This window comes from Zalophus californianus, chromosome 5, assembly GCF_009762305.2.
Source record: "Zalophus californianus isolate mZalCal1 chromosome 5, mZalCal1.pri.v2, whole genome shotgun sequence".
Taxonomy (NCBI): Eukaryota; Metazoa; Chordata; class Mammalia; order Carnivora; family Otariidae; genus Zalophus; species Zalophus californianus.
In genome coordinates this window covers 17,142,674-17,162,225 of record NC_045599.1, presented here as the reverse complement: position 1 = coordinate 17,162,225, position 19,552 = coordinate 17,142,674, and the positions used below count along the sequence as shown (strand labels likewise).

The following is a 19,552-nucleotide window of genomic DNA, read 5'->3' as shown; positions in this document are numbered from 1 at the left end:
GGCCAAGCTTTCATCTGCTCTCAGCTGGATCCCTGCAAGAGCCACGCAGCTGATGACCTATGTTCACTGGGCAGCTTCGGGGACCATACTGTTTCTACAGCCTCATCTTCTGTGCCTGTCACGTCCTTCATCAGGCTCTGGCCACTTGACCTTTGGCCAGAATGTCTCTTCCTCTTACTATTCCCTTCCCTCCCACATCTTTACTCTTGGCTAATTCTTTCTTACTTGTCATGTAGCAGCTGAAATATCACTTCCTCCCAGAGGACTTCTCTAACCAAGATTATTGGAATGTCAACCTCCCATCATTAGACACTGTCATATCACAATTTGGAATCCTTTTTTTTTTTATTTAGTCCTGCATTTATTAGAAAATTGTAAAAAAGACGAATAGATTTCGTTCATAGCATTTAAATAATTGACATCTGAGGCAGTAGTATTCAAGTCTGGCAGGCCACAATTTGGAATTCTGTATTTATTTCCTCCATAAGAATAAAAACTCCATGAGATCAAGAACTGTGCCTTTTTTATGACTCTATATTTAGGACTCAGTCCACTGCCCAACAATAAATATTTGCTGAATAAACACACTTCTGTCCTCTGTCGTACTTAACACTTCCACCCTTTTTGTATCACACGCATGCCATGTCTCTTAGATTTGAAAAGATAAGGTCTTTGGAATCAGATCTGGCTCTGACACCCACTACCAAACCCACTGTGTGACTTTGGGCAGGATGCTTCACCTCAGTCTCCCCAGATGGAAAATGGGAAAATCATATCTGTGTTATGGTAATACTCAAAGGAGATCATGCATATATAGGGCTGATCATAAAGGTACTTAATAAAAAGTCAGTTTTCTTTCTTCCATGCTTTCATATAAATTCCAAATGCTTCTAACCCAGTAGATGCAAACGTGCACACACATTTGACAAGGTGACAACATGCATCCTGCCCCTTCTGAGTCTTTCTGATTGTGACATGCCCACTGAGAGTTTTGCCTTTAGAGAATGAGAATACTTAGCCATGGAACAGCATTCACAATGCTAAACCAAGTATAAAACTGAATCTCTAAATAACGGCAGTCTGTATTATAAGGGCACCTTCTCAAATATATTTGGAGGTAACACAAGAAGAACAGTATTTTTGACAGCATAGAGACCTGACTTTAAAAGAAAACGCCAGATGGCAGCACCAGATGCTAACGATGTGTCCGATGGGATTTTAGTTCAAACCTAAACATCTAGGATGCCAAAGGTAGCTTAAAACTCAATTCAGAGAGAATCATTTACAGAAAAAAGATGATTTCCCTAAAGAACACCTATTTTGTAATATAGTAGGGGATTTTTAGGAACAATGTTTCACGTGTTACAAGCAAAATTCTAAGAAAATAACCCCAAGCATTATCTAACCAATAAAAGATAATGAGACCAAGGTTTCATTTTGGTTTGTAGTTACATTTCATTAACTGCTGATCTGTGTTCCAATTAGCCCGAAAGGGCCTGAAATCAAAGAATGAAAGATGATCGGGTTCTAGAAAAGGGCAACATTTTTTCCCAAATTAAGATGCAAGCACTAAAATTTATCCACTCGTATTAAAATAAGGAACAATAATGACCTCTATTACTGTACCCCTCAGCATCACTTAGGAAATTGCTTAGTAAAATAGACAGTAGGCTTACTAAATAGACTAAAATGTAATAGATTAAATAAATGCAATATTAACATTTAAAGGGATAATCGATGGGTTTCCGTACTATGCATCAACATTTCATCTGGGCTTATCACCACTTTTAAAATCTTGCTACGGTGGAGATTGTTTATGCAGGCTTTCCATTTTTTTTTTGGAGGAAAGAGACAAAGTGTGACTCAGCTCACAAAACCATCTAATGCAGATGCGGCGGCCCCAGGGCCGTCACACCTTTGAAATAAGGATCCTCACTCAGGGTTTTATTCCTCTGCTCCATACTGCTTAGCATCCTTCAGAGCTTGCCTGTGAGATCAGAAAGGGTAAATTCAGCCCTGTATTCTGGAAGAGAAGCAACGGCACAATTCAAGCGCATATGGTGGTCAGTGGGCCAAGCAAGAGCTAAAGCAAAATGCCCGCGGAAGTCTTGGAGAAGAACTCATCTCAGGCGGTATTTATTTGTGTTTAGATTTGATTGAAGGGTAACAGCACCCCTGTGTCATAAGAGAACTGAGCCAGTCTATGTTGGAGGAACATTCTGAGCAGAGGCGTATTTCCCTCTGCCAGCGAAACAGTCATTGTTGCCCAACTAGAGCGAATTGTTTTCCAAGCACCATGATCACGGTGCCGAAAATATTCTTCCTCACCTGAATTCGCTACAAGATTGAGCCCTCCGAGAGCATCAGGCGAGCTCTGATGCTGATCTGAAGTCAGACCCAGGATTCTAGATTCTGACTGACAAGAGAAGCAGCGCACATCTGAAGTGTGACAAGAACGCGTGTGTGTCATAACCAAAAGTCGGCTGTCACTGGCAGATAAATATTGAAGTCTAATCGTGCACAAAGCAGTGATTTTCATGGGAAATGGATGGTTTCCCATAATATCTCAATTTTGAACGATACAAAGAAATGGTGCTATCTAAATTTCAATTGACACAAAGAAAGAAAAACAGCAATGGATCAAATTGTAACTGACAGAGAAAACCACACCGCCCGGGAGACATTGCCGGCTGAAAGGCACCGTGGAATGGCAAATGTCTCCTCTAGGGAAGTCAAGTCCATTGCTTCAAGAGAACCTCTGTCTCCCTGAAGTCTACCAGTTTTCTCCATTTTAAGTCATGCAAGCTTGCTTTAAGTCTGGCAGCGAAAGGGACCCTATGTTGGATGACCTTCCTATGACCTTCACGAAAGCCTGTGTGGTCCCCAAACCGGGCCAGCACACGTCTAACAGCTGTGAGCGCCGACTACCCGCGGACACGCGCCTCCTTGGGTCCGGGAGCAGGGTTGGTGGCGCTGTTACAGAGCCACGTCCTCTAGATGCCCTTGTTCTGACGGAGAGCCCCCACTTTGATCTAAACTCCCCAGTCACCGAGGGCCATTGCTGTGACCTCTTCTTCTGACATCTCCCCTCCAGACGACTGGCTGAGTCAGGAGGTGTCTTCCTATGAAGCCGTGGGCCCAGGCCAGCCTCTGAGCAGTCGTGACTGAGTAAGAACACGCTGTGCTCAGCCTGTTGGCACAAAGTATGTGTTACAACAACAAGCACAGGAACCCTGACCACACTCTTCCCTGTCTCGAGATCTGTACTGAGAACATGTGAAGCAAATGCATACACTCAGGAAAACAGGGCTGCGAGTCAGAGAGCTAACGGACTCGCTGATTTGTGACCCCGAGACACGGATTCTTGTGATCTCTGAATCCAGACCCCACACATTTTGGAAGAAAAGCAACAGGCAGGAGATGGGAAAAACAGATCATGTGTAGGAGACCAGCCTTTCGCTCATGCCACACTTAAGAGTGTGGGTTTTGATTTCGGCACAGAAACTAGCCATTCTTTCTTCAATGTTCATCGGAAAACTTGCCCAGCCTCTCTTAGTCTGACTCTTGGGCTTTATGATCATGGTCTTGGAATCTACTAAACCAGTAAGTTTCTAATCATTTCATTTTAAACATGAAAGTGAGGAAAAAGTACTAGAAGGTTGCCAATGTAATGCAATAAAAAAGTAAGGAAGAAAAGTTGCAGTAAAAATAAAGGCTGCTTCCCACCCCCCCAACCCCCAGTCCTTCTGGTTTAATCTTTTAGAATAGCTTGGGTAACCTCAGTTTCCCCCAAGCAGTCCATTAGAAGACAGGGGTGCCTGGCTGTCTCAGTCAGTAAAGAATGTGACTCTTGATCTTGGGCTCGTGAGTTGGAGCCCCACATTGCGTGTGGAGCCTATTTAAAAAAAAAAAAAAAAAAAAGAACTATTCCCTACAGGTGGTGGGCTTTGGGTAGCAAACCATAGAGAAAAGATTAACCCGGGCTTAATGGCAGGACAAAGCACACGGACCACGTCTTGTGGGGAGCCACCCTCGATAAGCGTTCTTCCCCAGTTGTGGCTGATGGTGAACCTTCAGGTAAACGATACTTCACCATACAGGTCGGAGACCCACGGCGTCATGCTTATTCCCAAGTGCCCAAGCGGGGAGCAGAGCCTGCTGTCCAGCCCAAACACAGGCCACTGAGCAACAGTGGGAACTGAGCACTTCCCGGAACCACGGACCCACACCCCGTCGCTTTGGGAGTGCGCCCTGGGGTTAATCGCCCACGTATCAGAATCACAGAAGTGTTAAAAGAAAACATGCTGTCTTTGAGGAGTGCGTCTATTTCTGTGAGTGCTTCAGCGCCTAATTGTTGCTAAAGTCATTTGGGGTTTTTGACACAGATTCTATTTTAGTAAGATAAACTCAGCATAACCCGGTGTTGCCAAAAATGAATTCCTAAGGTAGATGACTAAAATAAACCGGTAATAAATATTGGCTGTTGGAATGGGAATTATATCTCTGCAATGTAGACACAGCATTAATGACTCATTTTCCAAAGAACAGTCTCTCCCAAGGATTCCTGGGATGAGGAATCAGGGAAGGACGTCCATCTCTCTGTCTTTTAGGCGGCAGAGTGTAAAAGGACTATAGACCCACCAGGCAGGGATGTTCTTATATCGACTTGGCCGACCGAGATACAGGGTCCAACAGCGGTCAGCTTGGGCAGGATGCACTGAGGCAGACATAAGGCATTGAAAGAAACCAACCTAGGGGTTGAGGCAGCTGATTCTGGGGATAGTTTTCTCTCATTCCCCCTGGGAAGGTGGGGGGGGGTTGGAAAGTACCCATGGGTCGACACAATGCATCTCACGTGGCATGAATTACCTTATCAGTCACCATGGGTGCTGCCATGTTCCTTTGCTGCTTGGAATTAGTGGACTCTTTTAGGTCACCTTTACTCCCTAAGGTCAAATTCTGAATTTTTGGCCCACGAGGTTGAGCTTTACAGCTTCTCTGGTGTACCAGAAGGCGGTCTGGGGCAAAGGTCCGGCCGCAGTTTGGACAGGGCTCCTGCTGAGGTTGACTTGGCCCCTCTTGGTTGGACTGTCCAGTGGGAAGTGGCTGAGGCCTCTGTGGGAGTGGTCGGCGGAGCTCCCTGGGGAGCCGGTCATTTTCTATTTTCCACTTTTCCAGGCATTTGGGCTCATGAATGGGAAGGGACAGAGTGCCAAACTCCCTACCACAAATGTAGCAGATGAGAGTCTTTGGTCGGGCTGGGATGCCCCCAGCAGCCTTCCTGGGACCAGTACAACCGTCAGAACTGTTGGGGGTTGGTGCTCTGGGCCCTTCGCCCTTGGGCTTGCAGCTTCTCTGGTGAACAGGTAGCCGATCTGGTAAGAACGTGCGGCCACAGGCATCGCAGGGCAGCAGCTGAGACCGGGAACTCTGGAGCGCTGCCTCGTTCACTGCCTGCAGATTGGAGGACCCACTGCCCCCGAGAGGCTGTGGCTTGGAGGGTTCTGGCCTCCTCAGGCGCTTGGGCAACTTGCTGTTTTCAACCCGCCACTTCTCCAAGCACTGGGGTTCATGAATGGCAATTGACTGGGACCCAAATTCTCGGCCACAGATATAGCACACCCGGAATCCAGGCCTGCGGGAGGGGATCACGGGGGGGCTGGGCTGACTTCCTGACATAATTCTCCTACTGGACTGTTTTGAGAGCATCACCGTTCCGGGTCTCGTTTTCTGAGGTCCTATCCTTATTTTTCTAGCAAGACTAACATGCTCTGTGTCCGGCAAAAGGCTAGAACGGGAGTCATCACGTAGAATGGCCTGTTTGATAAGGAAGGTGGGCTCTTTGGAATGGTGGAAACTCTGTTGCAATTTGTTGCAAACCCTTCTCTCCTTTCCTGTTTCCATTAAGGAGCAAGTTTTTCTGTAGGCTTGCTCTGATTTCAGGCCAGAATCATTTTGGGATTCTGCTCGGAGTGAAGGTTTGTCAGGTTGGCTGTCCTGGGGTTCCACACTGTTGCCAACTCCTTAGACTCAAGGACCGTGACTCAGAGCTTCATTGCAGGGCAGCGGTCTGGAATGCTGGAAAGTCCTCATTAAACCTCAGATGCCTCCAAGATCTGTGGGGGAAACATAAATCAAGAACTCATTACACACACACACACACACACACACACACACACCCCTCTTAGATTGTAAGTTGATAAAGAGCAGTAATTTTTTTTTTTTTTACCTAGTATCCTCTTTGGCTAGATAGTAACTAGCACATAAGATTTGTCCAGTAAATGTTGAAATAAATTTGAAGAAAATTTCCGCTACGAATTGCACTATTACTGTATTGAAAAGAGTGTTCTGAGCAAAGAAAGATCAGCAATTACAGTATATTAGAGACACGCACAGCACAAACCAGCAGAGGCATGGTGGTGAGACCACGGAAGACAGAACTAAGACCTGTGACAATTAAATTAATGAAACTGCAGATAATAGACAAAGACCTTTTCCACTCCCTTAGGGATTCTTAGCTTTTTAGTGCCATGGATCCTTTTGACAGTTTCTCTGAAGCCTATGGTTTTAAAGGCAAAAGTGAAGCTAATTTTATTGAAACAGTTGATCGAATATCTTTGGTCCTGATATATATTTTATTCGAGATATAGTAATAGGCCACACTTAATGAATGCCCATTAGCCTAAGGTTAAGAACCCCTGCAGAAGGAATTCAATAGTGAATATTACGAGTATTATCAGGAAAACCCGCAGAGGGGGTAAACTTCTTATAACCTACCATGTATCCACTTTTCTTTACTATGGGAATGGAGTGTGAATAAATTGGGGCCATGGATGTCAAGCCAAGAATGCAACCCTGGCCTATATCCTTCTTGGTAAATTATCTGTAGATCTTCCCGGGGATGAAGATGCTCAGATTTTGCTTGATGTTCTTTATATGGCTATTGTGCTTAATTCCTTATCAGTATAGATACTAGTTAAATATTAGATAAGATAGATAATATACAATTAGATAAGTATTATCTATTTATATATTATAGTTACATATTACATATTATTATATATAATATATATATGAAGTAACTATAATATGGAAGATAGATAATATAGATAACATCTGTTATCTATAAATATACTTTATATTTATATATTATATATTGTTGTATTATTGTATTATATTATATTTATAATCTATTATTTTAAATTATTTTAAATTTAAGTTATTTTAATTATCAATAGGTTATTAATATATTTAATCATATATAATTATATTTTATACTAGATGTTATGATAGATATTATCTATCTTCAAAATAATTTTTGTAAAAACATGGCTCATGATTTTCTCAGACAAGCCAGAAGGGCGGGTTGGTAAAATCTCATCCTGGGCAGGAGGCTAAGGAGTTTTTACCATGGGGCGAGGCATAAGTCGATTTCACCCAGGGTAAAGATTATTATCTAAGGCCCACGAGAGATTACTGTCAGACGTCTTAGGGCCTCCTTCATTTCCTGAAGGGGGATTCCGTCTGGATGCAAGGCTCTGTATCACCGGCCCCCCATCACAAAGGGAGCAGCGCCTGACCTGAGGCTGGACCCTGCGGACCACAGCAGACCCCTGAGTTCAGGCGGCACAGGGACTGCCTGCTGGTAATATCACAAAGACCAAAAGAGCTGTAAGACTTATGCCTCGTTCCCGTATTTTGGTGCCAAGGAAGGTCTGAATCTTTGCAAATGAGACTATGGGGTCAGCTCTGGCACAGAAAAGCAAGCGATTCTTCATTTTGACAGATCCTAAGACAGTGATATTAACACATGTGACAAAAGAATGCATTGGCCCCAGGATAGCCAGCACAGAAAATGAAGCTCACAGAAACAAAGTGTGTCACCTGACTGGCACCATCTGAAAGAGAAAGTGGATCTAAAAAACACAAGGAATCTAGGAAAATGATTTCATTAGGTTTTTATCAGCACATGGGGGAAATAACCCCCAAACCACTCTGCTTCTTTTGTTCTGGCATCTTGTTTACCAAGGATCCTTATTTTCCTTTCCCATTTTCCTTCATACCCGGAAGCTGCAGAAAACGAAAGGCCTTAAGAAGACAGGAAAAATCAATGCAATTAAATAACCTTACTTCCCCTAAACTTGCTCACAGTTTCTCTCTCTCTCTCTCTCTCTCATAAACACACACACACACACACACACACACACACACACACACACACACACACACACACACACTGCTCCCAGCTGATCAGAATACTGGGGAGGCCCCATAACCTGCCCCAGCAACTCCTATCTCCCTTAGGATCAGGTAAGAAGACTAATAGTTACTGAACAACTATGCGTCAGATATGGTACTGATTTGTTATATACACAGTTTCAATTAATTCTCAAATGAAGGCAGGTATGATTGTTTCTGTTTTGTAAGTGAAGACACTATGAGTCAGAAGACGGTCCGTTTTTTTTAAATTTTTTATTGTTATGTTAATCACCATACATTACATCCTTAGTTTTGGATGCAGTGTTCCATGATTCATTGTTTGCGTATAACACCCAGTGCTCCACGCAGACCGTGCCCTCCTTAATACCCATCACCAGGCTAACCCATCCCCCTCCCTCCCCTCTAGAACCCTGTTTGTTTTTCAGAGTCCATCAAGACTGTCCGTTTTTAAATGGCAGAACTGGGGACCAAATCCCAGCTCTCTTTGGCTCCAGGAGTCAGCTCTTTCCATGATTCATTCTGCCGCAAATTCCACCAACAGAGCTTCTTCCCTTTAGTTTTTATCCCGGTTTTAATGTACGATTCATAGGTCTCACGGGAAGGTAACCAAGATCCCTCTGGCCTTTGTGTGGCCCTTGAGGAGGAGGAAGAGGTGAAAGGGAGGAGAACAGGGCGCAGGTGGAGACAAGCCTCTGAGATAGAAAAAGCAGGACAGAGAGAGACTGGGGATACGGGAGGCAGCATTTTTTTCCCCGAAGCAACAGGGCTCATTTTTTATTTTGCCGGAAGTGGTTTTCTCGAGGACCTTGTGCCTCTGCAGCATGTGCAACACGGATCCTTTTCCTGATCGCACCAACATCTCTAGGCGTGGGGACGGGCCGGGGGGCCCTGGGGTGGTATAACGAGCGCAGGGTGAAAGCGAAGGCTGCCCCAAGAGGCCAGATGGCTGCTCCCTTTGCAGCCCCTTCCCCCGTCTGATTAGGGATGGATCTTCATGCACATAAGCATTTTTCTGCTATTGATATTTTCTCTGCAGCAAACATGAGAGCATCATCAGACTCCTAATTGTATCTTCATCGTTTTTTCCACCATCTCTTTCCTCCTTCAATGTCCTTCTGAACTCGCTGCCTTACTGTGCTTAAAGTTATCAAAATATAAAAGATGAGGTAGTCGGAAGAAGTGAAATTTTGGGCAACCGCAGTTTTGAATGGAGAACCTTGCGATGTTTCTTTCCACCCGCGATTCTGGCAAGGCCTAGCCCGGTCAGAGGCTCTCCCCATATGTTAGTTCTATAAGCACAAGTACTGGAAAATACTAAATACGTGTAGTTAAATCACTTAAGAAATTGGCTTGCCATGCAAACACATCATAAAGCAATGTTGTGAGTTCATAAAGAGAACTACTTTGCAAAGCCAGCCAGCTCTACCCCAAGCAACCGTGGAGAAAGGTTCGCTCCAGTTGGTCTGAATTCTTCATTTTGACCATATTTGCACACAGGATATTTAAAGAATGTCTTGGAAGGCATCACATTTTATCAATATGATGCCATTTTTCCATGCCCTTTGGGCTTCACGAGAAGGGAGAGACACTCACAAAGACGAATATAATAACCACGGAAATCCAAACCCATCTTGGCATTAGGAGGTGTTTCCCTATCAAAAAAGAGTGGGGGTGGGGAAGAGCACAACCAAAGGATTAAATCTTTTAAAAACAAATTTAGTCTTGGGGCGCCTGGGTGGCTCAGTCGTTAAGCGTCTGCCTTCGGCTCAGGTCATGATCCCAGGGTCCTGGGATCGAGCCCCACATCGGGCTCCCCGCTCAGCGGGAAGCCTGCTTCTCCCTCTCGCACTCCCCCTGCTTGTGTTCCCTCTCTTGCTGTGTCTCTTTCTCTCTGTCGGATGAATAAAATCTTTAAAAAAAAAACAACAACAAATTTAGTCTTTTGAAACAAAATAAATGTAAATGATGCACGACCCCTTCCCTGTTAGTATAGAATCCAAATTCTTTAAATGGGCAAATGAATAAATAAGAAAGATGGAGTTGAGCTGGTGCTAGCTCTGAGCAAAATTATAAAATAGAGGAGGTTTGTCTTTAATATCCTCCATCCACCACATTCAGCAGGCTCCATTCTCCCCTGCCTGGTGTCCTCATATGCTCGCCAGTCTTCCTTACTTTTGAAACCCCACTTTCAAAAAGGAGCTGATAGACTTATTCACACCAAGGCTTATGACTGATGAGGTAATATCCCTCCCACAGTCTGGCAGAGACACCTGGTTTCCCACCAGTCATTATTTTGCCCAACTTCCTCAAATTAAGAGAGCCCCAATTTTTTATCTGGGCACATGATTTCTCAGCTACAAGTCTGCAGGCTCCTTTGCAGAATTGTGTAAGACATGTCCACAACCTGCTCCTCTTTCCTTCATTCTGATGCTTAAATCATGGATGTGATGGCTGGAGCTCCAGCAGCCATCGTGGACCAGACTATATTTATGTGACCCCTGACATGACGGAGCAGACCCTTGGATGGACTTGAGTCCCTAATAATGGTGGAGTCACCATACAAGCTCTCAGGTGTCACCTTAGCCTTAATTTACATAAGAGAAATAAATATCTAATTGTATTTTAGCCACTTTTAAAGAGTCTTTTCCTAGCATAAAACCTATAACTAGAACCTAATTCTAAGGAGATAGAGTTGTATTTTAATAGCTGTCTTTGGCTTAGCACAAAATGAATTCTAACAGCAATATTTCAAACTGCAGGGTCTTGTTTTTAATAAGTGAATTTTTTTTTTTTTTTTGAGAGAGAGAGAGAGTACACCTTGGGGGCAAAACTGACTTACTAAACATCTACTTTTTCCTGAAAATCGGAAATAAAAAAATTGAAACTATAAATATGAACCAATGGTCCTTAAGAAATTCATTCATGATCTTCCTGTCCTAGAATTATTTTTTGGGGGGAACAAATTTGAATGACTTATTTTGCTTTGGGAAAATGAAACTTATTTTTTCCACAAGCTTTGGAAGGAGCTAGAAGGCATCTGCTGTGACAATTAATAACATCGTGTATTCCAAACACTCTTTCCTGTATTTAGCTTCACTGTGCTCGCTCTGGGACTCCACATGCTCCATAATAGATAGGATTAATCTTAATCTCTTCCCTTTGATACTTCAGCCCTAGGAGTGGTATCTGCCGCCTCCTTCATAGAGTTGTGTTCTCTTTTTATCCTGCTAGTTACCAACAACTTCCTTCCTGGTTAACAGCTCTTTATATGAAACTGTAATTAAATAAATAATTGGTGTAGTTCCTGTCTCCTGACTGATACAACCACGCTCAGAAAATAAGTAATAAAAATCTGTGATATTCAAGCTGCACATTACCTCAGTTTTGCAATAAATATAAACTCAAATGCAATAAATATAAACTTCTTTCATAGCATCTTAGAAAATAATATGCTGCTTATATTAACATTCAATCCTCAACTCATTCAGACCACTGAAAACATATTTTTAAATTTTACACCATCGTCATGCTTCCAGAACTAGAAAATGTTGCTTTGCCTTTTGTGACCAACTGAATTAAACCAAAAGAAAAAAATCTGTCGTTTTAGGCATATTCATATTTTCCTTCATTTTATATGATTCTCTTCTGCAGCTGACTGCCCAGCCACTGTCATAAGGGAGTCAAATTAAATTCCTAGATCAAGGATGACCAGGTAGGGTGAGGGGGAATGGTCCAGCGCACTCTGGCTGATTCTCTGCACTTCCCTGGGCCCAGCCCCTGGGCCAGTAGCACTTGTGGTCCTCAACAATTCTAATGGGAGTGACAAAAGGCCAGGTGAGAGCAACTAGGAACTGGAGGTGGTTTGGTTTGGGAAGGACATGAGCAGCATCTGAAAGGTAAACAAATAAAAACACATATTCAGAAAAACCACCGAGCCTGAGACGTATGGCTTCAAGGGAATCTGGCTGTCCCTGTTGGCATTTCCAGGCTGATTCTGAATAGCTAATGAAAATTTACCCCTCCTTGTCTCCTTCACTGTGAAGAATTTTAAACCAGAAGTCAGCTTCTTCACCTTCATTCAGTCTAATTCCCAGGTGTAGACATAATAGTCTATGGTGTTAGGAGGGCCATGCACACAGAAAATGGCAGAAGTGTACTCTTTACACTTCTAAGTAGAGCTTTCGGTAAGGACATTTTATGTTGCTAAAGCTCAGAATATCACCCTATAAAGGCTATTGTTAGATTGAGTCTGTAATTTTCACTCTATATTGAGCTTCCAAATCACAGAGTCCTCGAGAGTCACGAACGCCACACAGGTATGACCGTGTAATTGTAACATTGACATTTGGAGTGGTGGAGAACTGGTTATGGAAACCATCAGTATAATCACATTAGACTCCTATCATGTGTAGAAATTCAAAGGGTAGACAAAAAAAAAGTGGGGGAGTCAGGCTGTTGAATCATAAACAAGCTTACAAAGCACCTTTTCTGACATGCGGCATACTACTATTCCAATAAAATAGCTCTATTCCAAATAGCTCTTTCTCAAGACTTTAAAGCAGTGGTTGATACATCAAAGCTGGCCCATCAATAAGTTCTTTTTGACTTCCCTAGAGTTAAAAATGTTTTGGGGTGCCTGGGTGTTTCAGTTGGTTGGGCCTCTGATCCTTGATCTCAGCTCTGATCTTGATCTCAGGGTTGTGAGTTCCGGCCCCACGTTGGGCTTCCCATTGGGCTCCATGCTGGACATGGAACCTATTTAAAAAAAAAGTTTAGGGGTGCCTGGGTGGCTCAATCTATTAAGCATCCAACTTTTGGTTTCCGCTCAGGTCATGATCTCACGGGTTGTGGGATCAAGCCCTGCATCGGGCTCCGTGCTCAGCAGGGAGTCTGCTTAAAGATTCTCCCCCTCTGCCCTTCCCCACACTCACTCTCTCTCTGTCTCTCTAAAATAAATAAATATACCTTTTTTTAAGAAAAGTCTGACTTTGGTGCCATTATTTTAAAGTTGGGAGATGTCACACAAAATCAGGATTTTGGTTCCTTTTGAGAAGGTGGGAGAGCGGGCCATATGGAGCCCACATTCCAATGTGGCAACAACCCCTATAAACTGGTGCTGAATGAAGGCTGTAACTGTGGGTCAGACTGCCAGTCTTCACTCTTCCAAAGTTTCTCATCAGTCCTTTGCTTTATTTACTTGTAATTCATTCTTGATTCTCAAAGGCATGTGAGTTCCTGACCATCTGTGATCCTCACTTTAAAGTGTCTCTTTCCCCCATTTTTCTCTTCAATTAAATATTTGAATATCACTTCAAGGAGCACTCACCCTCAGTCAACTGGGAACCCAGCTGAAGGATTTTCTATGGGAAATATTTACTAAAAGCATGACAGATTTATTGGTAAAAATTCGGAAACAAAGTTTCGTAATGACAGCAGAGTGAGGCTGAAAGACTTATTTCTAGGAGGGAAGGAAATATCCAAAGGGAAAAGAAAGAACCAGGGACCTGAGGAGGAATTTTCATACATTAATGGAAGGTCACAGGAAATGATGCATCTAATTTCAGAGAGAAAAAAATTCAAGTAGCCAGTGTTTAGATCAGCCACAAGAGAGATGATAGAACCAAAAAAAAGAAAAAAGAAAAAAAGAAAAACCCAAAAAGAAATGTGTTTGGAGACCATCTGAACGTTTTGGAGGCATTCCCATAATTATTGAGTTACTACTGATACAACGAGAGCTACTCTTCTGCTTCGGCCAACGGTTCTTGATTTACCATTAAATGATCCCTCACATGAAGAACGATGGATCGCTTAAGTTATTAATCTAAAGAAAGAATCAGTCAAAAGAACATCAACAAACCATTAACAATATATTGCTAGATTTCCAAGATTTGGGCTGGAAATACTTCCTAAGAGAATTACACTTCCTTGTATGGATTACAGAATCTGATGCACTTTTTCTTTCCGACAAACTGGCCATTTTGTCAAGTACCAGCTATAAATTAGTTTGAATTGAAAATGTATAAGAACAGCATAGTAATTCCTTCTCAACCTAGAATGAGGTATCAGATATCCATCAAGTGTCTAAAGTTGATGTATTATGATAAAACAGAGTGGGGGAAAGGATATATACCATTTTAGAATTTAAAAACTGTAAATAGATGCTTGTCTTTCCTAGCCCCCATCATGTGAGATATCTGCACAGAGTTCCCACTGTCTTTGTGCTCATGATTTGTTGTCTCAGTCCCTACCTCAGTGGGATATCTTTGGCACAGACTTGCAAACCACAGGGTGGTAGTATCAGAAGGGTAGTCACTGGATTCGTGTGTCCAGGTGGAAACAAGCACAAAGAAGAATACAGCTGCCTCTGGAGGGAGCTGCCTGGCCAGGAGAGACTGGCCAATGAGAGATGGGCCTCTCTGTATCCCGGAGGAACCTCTTCTTAGCCACATCACCCACTTACCAGACAACAGCCTCAAAATCGTGCCTTAGTCTTACCCATCTCCAGGAGGTCGGTGTCCCCCAGAGCCTGGCTGACACTTAAATTGATCGTCATTACCATTCATTGCAGACATCAACACCTTTTGTTAATGCTCTCTCCACCCAAAGCTGTTTCTCAGGAAAGTCCCTGGGAAGAAAGTCAAAAATAGGGCCGAGCCCGTGAGGCTGGGCTTCTGCTGTGTGTGTAATGAATGCGCCTCTATTTTCTGGTCTGCTCGGCATGACTTCCCTGGTGGTGGCTCTGGAGACCTGGGAGCGTATGTACAGCCACAGGCTGAAGGCTGTTTCTGAATGTGGGCTCTTTGTTGCTCTTCTCCCCACATCTCTGGTCCTCCTATGTAAATAAGTCATCAAAAAGCTATTGTCATTCCATTGGACACCTCTGACTCTCATGAACAAGGCATTCTTTCACAGGCCAGATGGTCTGAGATCCCTGATGGTTCAGAATCCTCCGTACATCCTTTCATTGCTCAGGAATCTTACTTGGGCTATCCCCTGCTGAAGAAAACCACTAGAAGGTGTCTTCTGGTATCTAGGAGGGACTTGTCCAACCTCTCTGTCCCCAGAGCCCAAGCCAAACATGAAACGTGGTGACAGCTCTTTATTTGCAAACCTTCTTAGCTTGTAGTTTAATTTTTTTGGTAGTTTAAAATTTACTGAACACTTCCTTCCACCCCACGCCTGCTAACTATCAGATAGCAAGGAAGTCAGAGTGTCAAATTGCTTTGTTCTATTTTCCTTTGGTAAACACAAAGAAGATCTGTGTGTATTTTAAGTCATACCTTGGATCAGAAAGATCAGGATATTTGATTAGAAGCACACAATTTAAAATGAACTGTGTGGATGATGATTTTTCCCCTTTCTTGTGGTTTCAACAGGCTCTTTTCCCACCTTCTGTGCTCTCTCTTGCATTTTCTTTCATTGTTTCCACTTGTCTGTCTGTCTCCACTTTGGGTCTGGAAGGACAACCCAACACAATACGGAGAAGGTGCCATTAGGAAGGGCACCCCATGGTTGACCCCACTGCTAGTTTGCTCTGGGGCTACAAGGAAATGCTGAGCAGCTCACACTAGAAAAGTGTGGTTTATATTTTAACTCTATTATAATTTTCTGGAGGAAGAAGGATTAGAAATGATAAGCCCAATACAATCACACAAGTCCTCAAAAGTGGACAGCCTTTCCCTGAAAGAGGTGGGAAAACCGAAGAAGAAAGAGACCCAACCACCCATGGCCGACTTGAAGATGGAGGAAAGGAGCTATGTGCTAAGGAATATGTACAGTGTCAAGAAGCTGGGAAGACCAAGGAGACATGGGGCCTCCAAAAGGGGCTCCTAAAATGAACACAGCTTGGCTGACACTGATTTTAGCCTCAAGAGACCCATGTTGGACTTATGACACCAAGAACTATGAGATAATGAATTTGGGTTGTTTTAAACTGCTAATGTTATTATATTTTGCTGTAGCAGTAATAACAAACTGAAACACCCCCAAAAGAAAGAGACCAGCACTGTGACTGCAGACTTCTGCAAAAATGTTACTCGGCTAGTTTTGGCCACACTACACCCCAGAATTTTAATAGTGCACAGTCACCCAGCTCTAGTCCCCACTGGAAACACCACTTGGGGGGACTCCATCCCAGGGCCATGATAAGATGCCCCAGGTGGCCCTCTAGAATAAGAATTATAATACAATTCACCCTATAGTAACAAAGGCATAAATGATCACATAATATTATACAGCAGAGTCCATTATCTCTTCCTAGCTCTAGTGAGGACCCTCAACCAGTGTAACTCAGGAAATAAATTCTTTAAGATTTGGCATGCTCCTCAGTGTGGTCTGTACAGCTTTCTTGTCTACATGTCTAGCTTGTATTCCCCTTTCCTCTTTGATTGTATTCTCTGTCTTGGCATCTACATGTTTACATAAGGTAAAGTCTTTATTGACTGTTTTCTTTAGAAAATGCTCATGGCTAACTGACTCCACTTCTTGTTAAGGGCTGTGCGGTGTACCTGACAAGGGTCCCCTTCTCTCTTTTCAGCCATGTTGTGAGACCACAAGCAGCTTTCTCAGATGATGGAGATGGATGTCTAAACCCTTCTTAGGTGGAAAGGTCAGTATCAGTTTTGATTTTGAGCTGAAAAGCCATTTCTGTTTTGTAGAGTGATTTCCTATTTGGAATTGTAGGGTATCAGATTATGCCACTTTGGCATAAGGATTATTTTGAGCTGAAGGCAATTGGGAAGAAGATACCAGGAAAGCTCTCTGCTCTCAATCTATTTGCCTAAATGCAAGACATAAATTTGTAAAGATGTCTCTCCCAAATCAGGAAGGGAAACTCAAAGACAACTCTAGACTCTGGTCCGGTCAGAGCCAAGCACCAAGAGGAAGCTAAAAACAACATCTCTAAATAGCCCGTATCTTCTATTAGTTTCCCCCATATATTTACTTCCTATACTTTGCCACCCCTAAAAGCCTAAATCCCTTTGCCTTGTCACTTCTCCACAAATTTATTGTTCTTTGTTAAGAAGTGATATAAACCTCAAATTCTGAGCACCCCAAGAGTTTCTCATCACTGAGTCCTCCTGTGTGTATGTGTGAGGCACATGTTGACACACTCCATTTTTCTCTTGTTAATCTGTCTTTTGTTAGCATATTCTGCAGGCTCAGCCACTGCACCAAAAAAGGTATAGAAACTTTCCTTCCCTGCAGAACCCTATCATAAAAAGGATCCCCCAACATGCTGCACCAGTGACACTTTCTGTGTAACTCCATTAGATGGCATCAATAGTTCATGGTCATTACAGTTCAGCCATTTCATACCCATGTATACGTGCATAAACATGGTAAAAGCAAAAACGAAATTTGGAATATACTGTACAAAGAGCACAGCAACATTGGAGACATTGCCTGTAGTGCTCAGAAAAAAAGTGGTAGGTTTGTTTTTAATACAGAGGCGAGACTATTTGGTCAACAGCTGAGTCATATTTGGAACTTCTCCATAGGGAGAAGAGGGTCACACCAGATAAGTCACTGCATTCATGATGTAGCTACCCAAAATATGGCATGTTTGCCGTCTGTGTGCTCCTCACAAAGAAGACCTACTCGGTAATTCGACTTCAGAGTGTGTTGCTTAAAGCTGTGGTGAATGGTTGGTCTGCTTTATCATTGTGTCCCCAGCCCTAGTTGCGGCCATGTGATCCGCTGCTGAGCTAGGTCTTCCTCAGTCTGCACTGATGTGATCGACCATTTGGATCTAATTACAGAGGTTGACGTTTTCCTAGGTGCATTTCATCCCATTTAGTTTTATCACATTGTGATCCTTTAAAATGTATCTTGTTATCTAAATATTGAGAATTAATGTTAATGTCTTAGGTCTGAAGATGACATGATGATAATATTCTTAATTGCAATTTTTATTAAGATAATTGTAGATTCACATGCATTTCTAAGAAAAAATATAGAGATTCCTTATGCCCTTGTCTGGTTTCTCCCAATGGTAACACTGTGTAAAATTATAGTATAATCTTTCAACCAGAATATTGATATTGATACAATCCACTTTTATCTATATTCATGTGTGTGTGTATTAAGCTCTATACAATTTTACCACCTAAAAACATAAGAACCACTATAGTCAAGATACTGAACAGTTCCAACACCATATGATGTCTCATGTTACCAGTTTATACCCACCTCTCCTTCCCACTGCCCTCTTCAAGTCCCCGTCTCTTACTCCCAGACATCATTAATCTGTCCTCCATTTCCATAATTTTTTTCATTTATAAAATGTTCTATAAATGGGACCATGCAGTATGCAACCTTTTGGGATTGGCTTTTTTTCTCAGCATAATTCCCTGCTGATATATCTAAGTTGTATGTTTCAATAATTGGCTGCTTTTAATGGTTGAGTACTATTGTATGGTAGGCATGTGCCATAATTTGTTTTACCTGTTCAAGAACATTCAGGCTGAGTACAGTCTGGCTATTACACAGAAAGTTACTGTGAACAGTTGTGTGTAAAATAACAATGTCATTTGGGCTGGTTTGTGAAACAAGAGTAGGAGTTACATAGGGAGAAAGACATTTCCAGCTGACACAGACAGCACCATACGCAAAAGTGTGGGAACCTAAAGAGCATGATGTGCTTGAAAAAAATTGTGGGGCTCTGGTTTGCGGCAGGAAGAACAGGTGTATGGTGTATGTGAAAATTTGTGGAGGAGAGGTCTGAGTGTGTGTATGTTCCTAAGCAGATGGGTATGTAATCAGATGTGAGTAGACGGATGTAAGTGGATGAGTGTGTGTATGGTGAGTGTGTACATGAGTGTAAGTGTGTAGATGGAGAGTAGTTGGTGGGTGTGTAAGGACAGGTGTGAGTTGATGGGTGGGCCTATATGACGGGTGGAAATGTGTATGAGTCTATGAGTATATATAATTGAGAGTGAGTGTATGTATATGAGTGTGTAGATGGGTATGAGGGAATGAATGTGGGTTGTACATGAGTATAAGTGAATGGATGTGTGTGAACGGATAAAGGAATGGACGGGGTGATGCAAGTGGAGAGAGGGATGTGAGTGTGTGATTGGATATGAATTATTAAGTGTGGTATATGTATGAATATGAGTAAATGTGTGTTGAGAGTGACTGGGATGTGTGTGGATGGTTGTGGGTGTGTAAATGGCTGGGTATATATGAGTTGGTAAATGGATGTAAGTGGTTGTGTATGCGTGTGTGTGTGTGTGTGTGTGTGTGTGTGTGTAGACGGGTAGTAAGACGTGGGTGAAATGGCAGAGGGAAAAGAATGAAGAAAAACAGATATAAGTAATAAGGAAGGTAA

General features: G+C 42.7%; 1 protein-coding gene across 3 annotated transcripts in view; it reads right to left on the bottom strand.

Annotated features, from left to right (window-relative positions):
• The window catches only part of LOC113929628 (zinc finger protein 474-like), a 59,044-nt gene that overhangs the window by 28,123 nt on the left and 11,369 nt on the right, over positions 1–19,552 (bottom strand). For all 3 annotated transcript variants that reach the window (XM_027606659.2, XM_027606660.1, XM_027606661.1), the window contains exon 2: positions 4,870–6,116. In XM_027606659.2, the coding sequence (XP_027462460.1) occupies positions 4,870–5,904 (1,035 nt within the window). In that variant the 5' untranslated portion in view covers positions 5,905–6,116. The remainder of the gene's footprint in view (positions 1–4,869; positions 6,117–19,552) is intronic.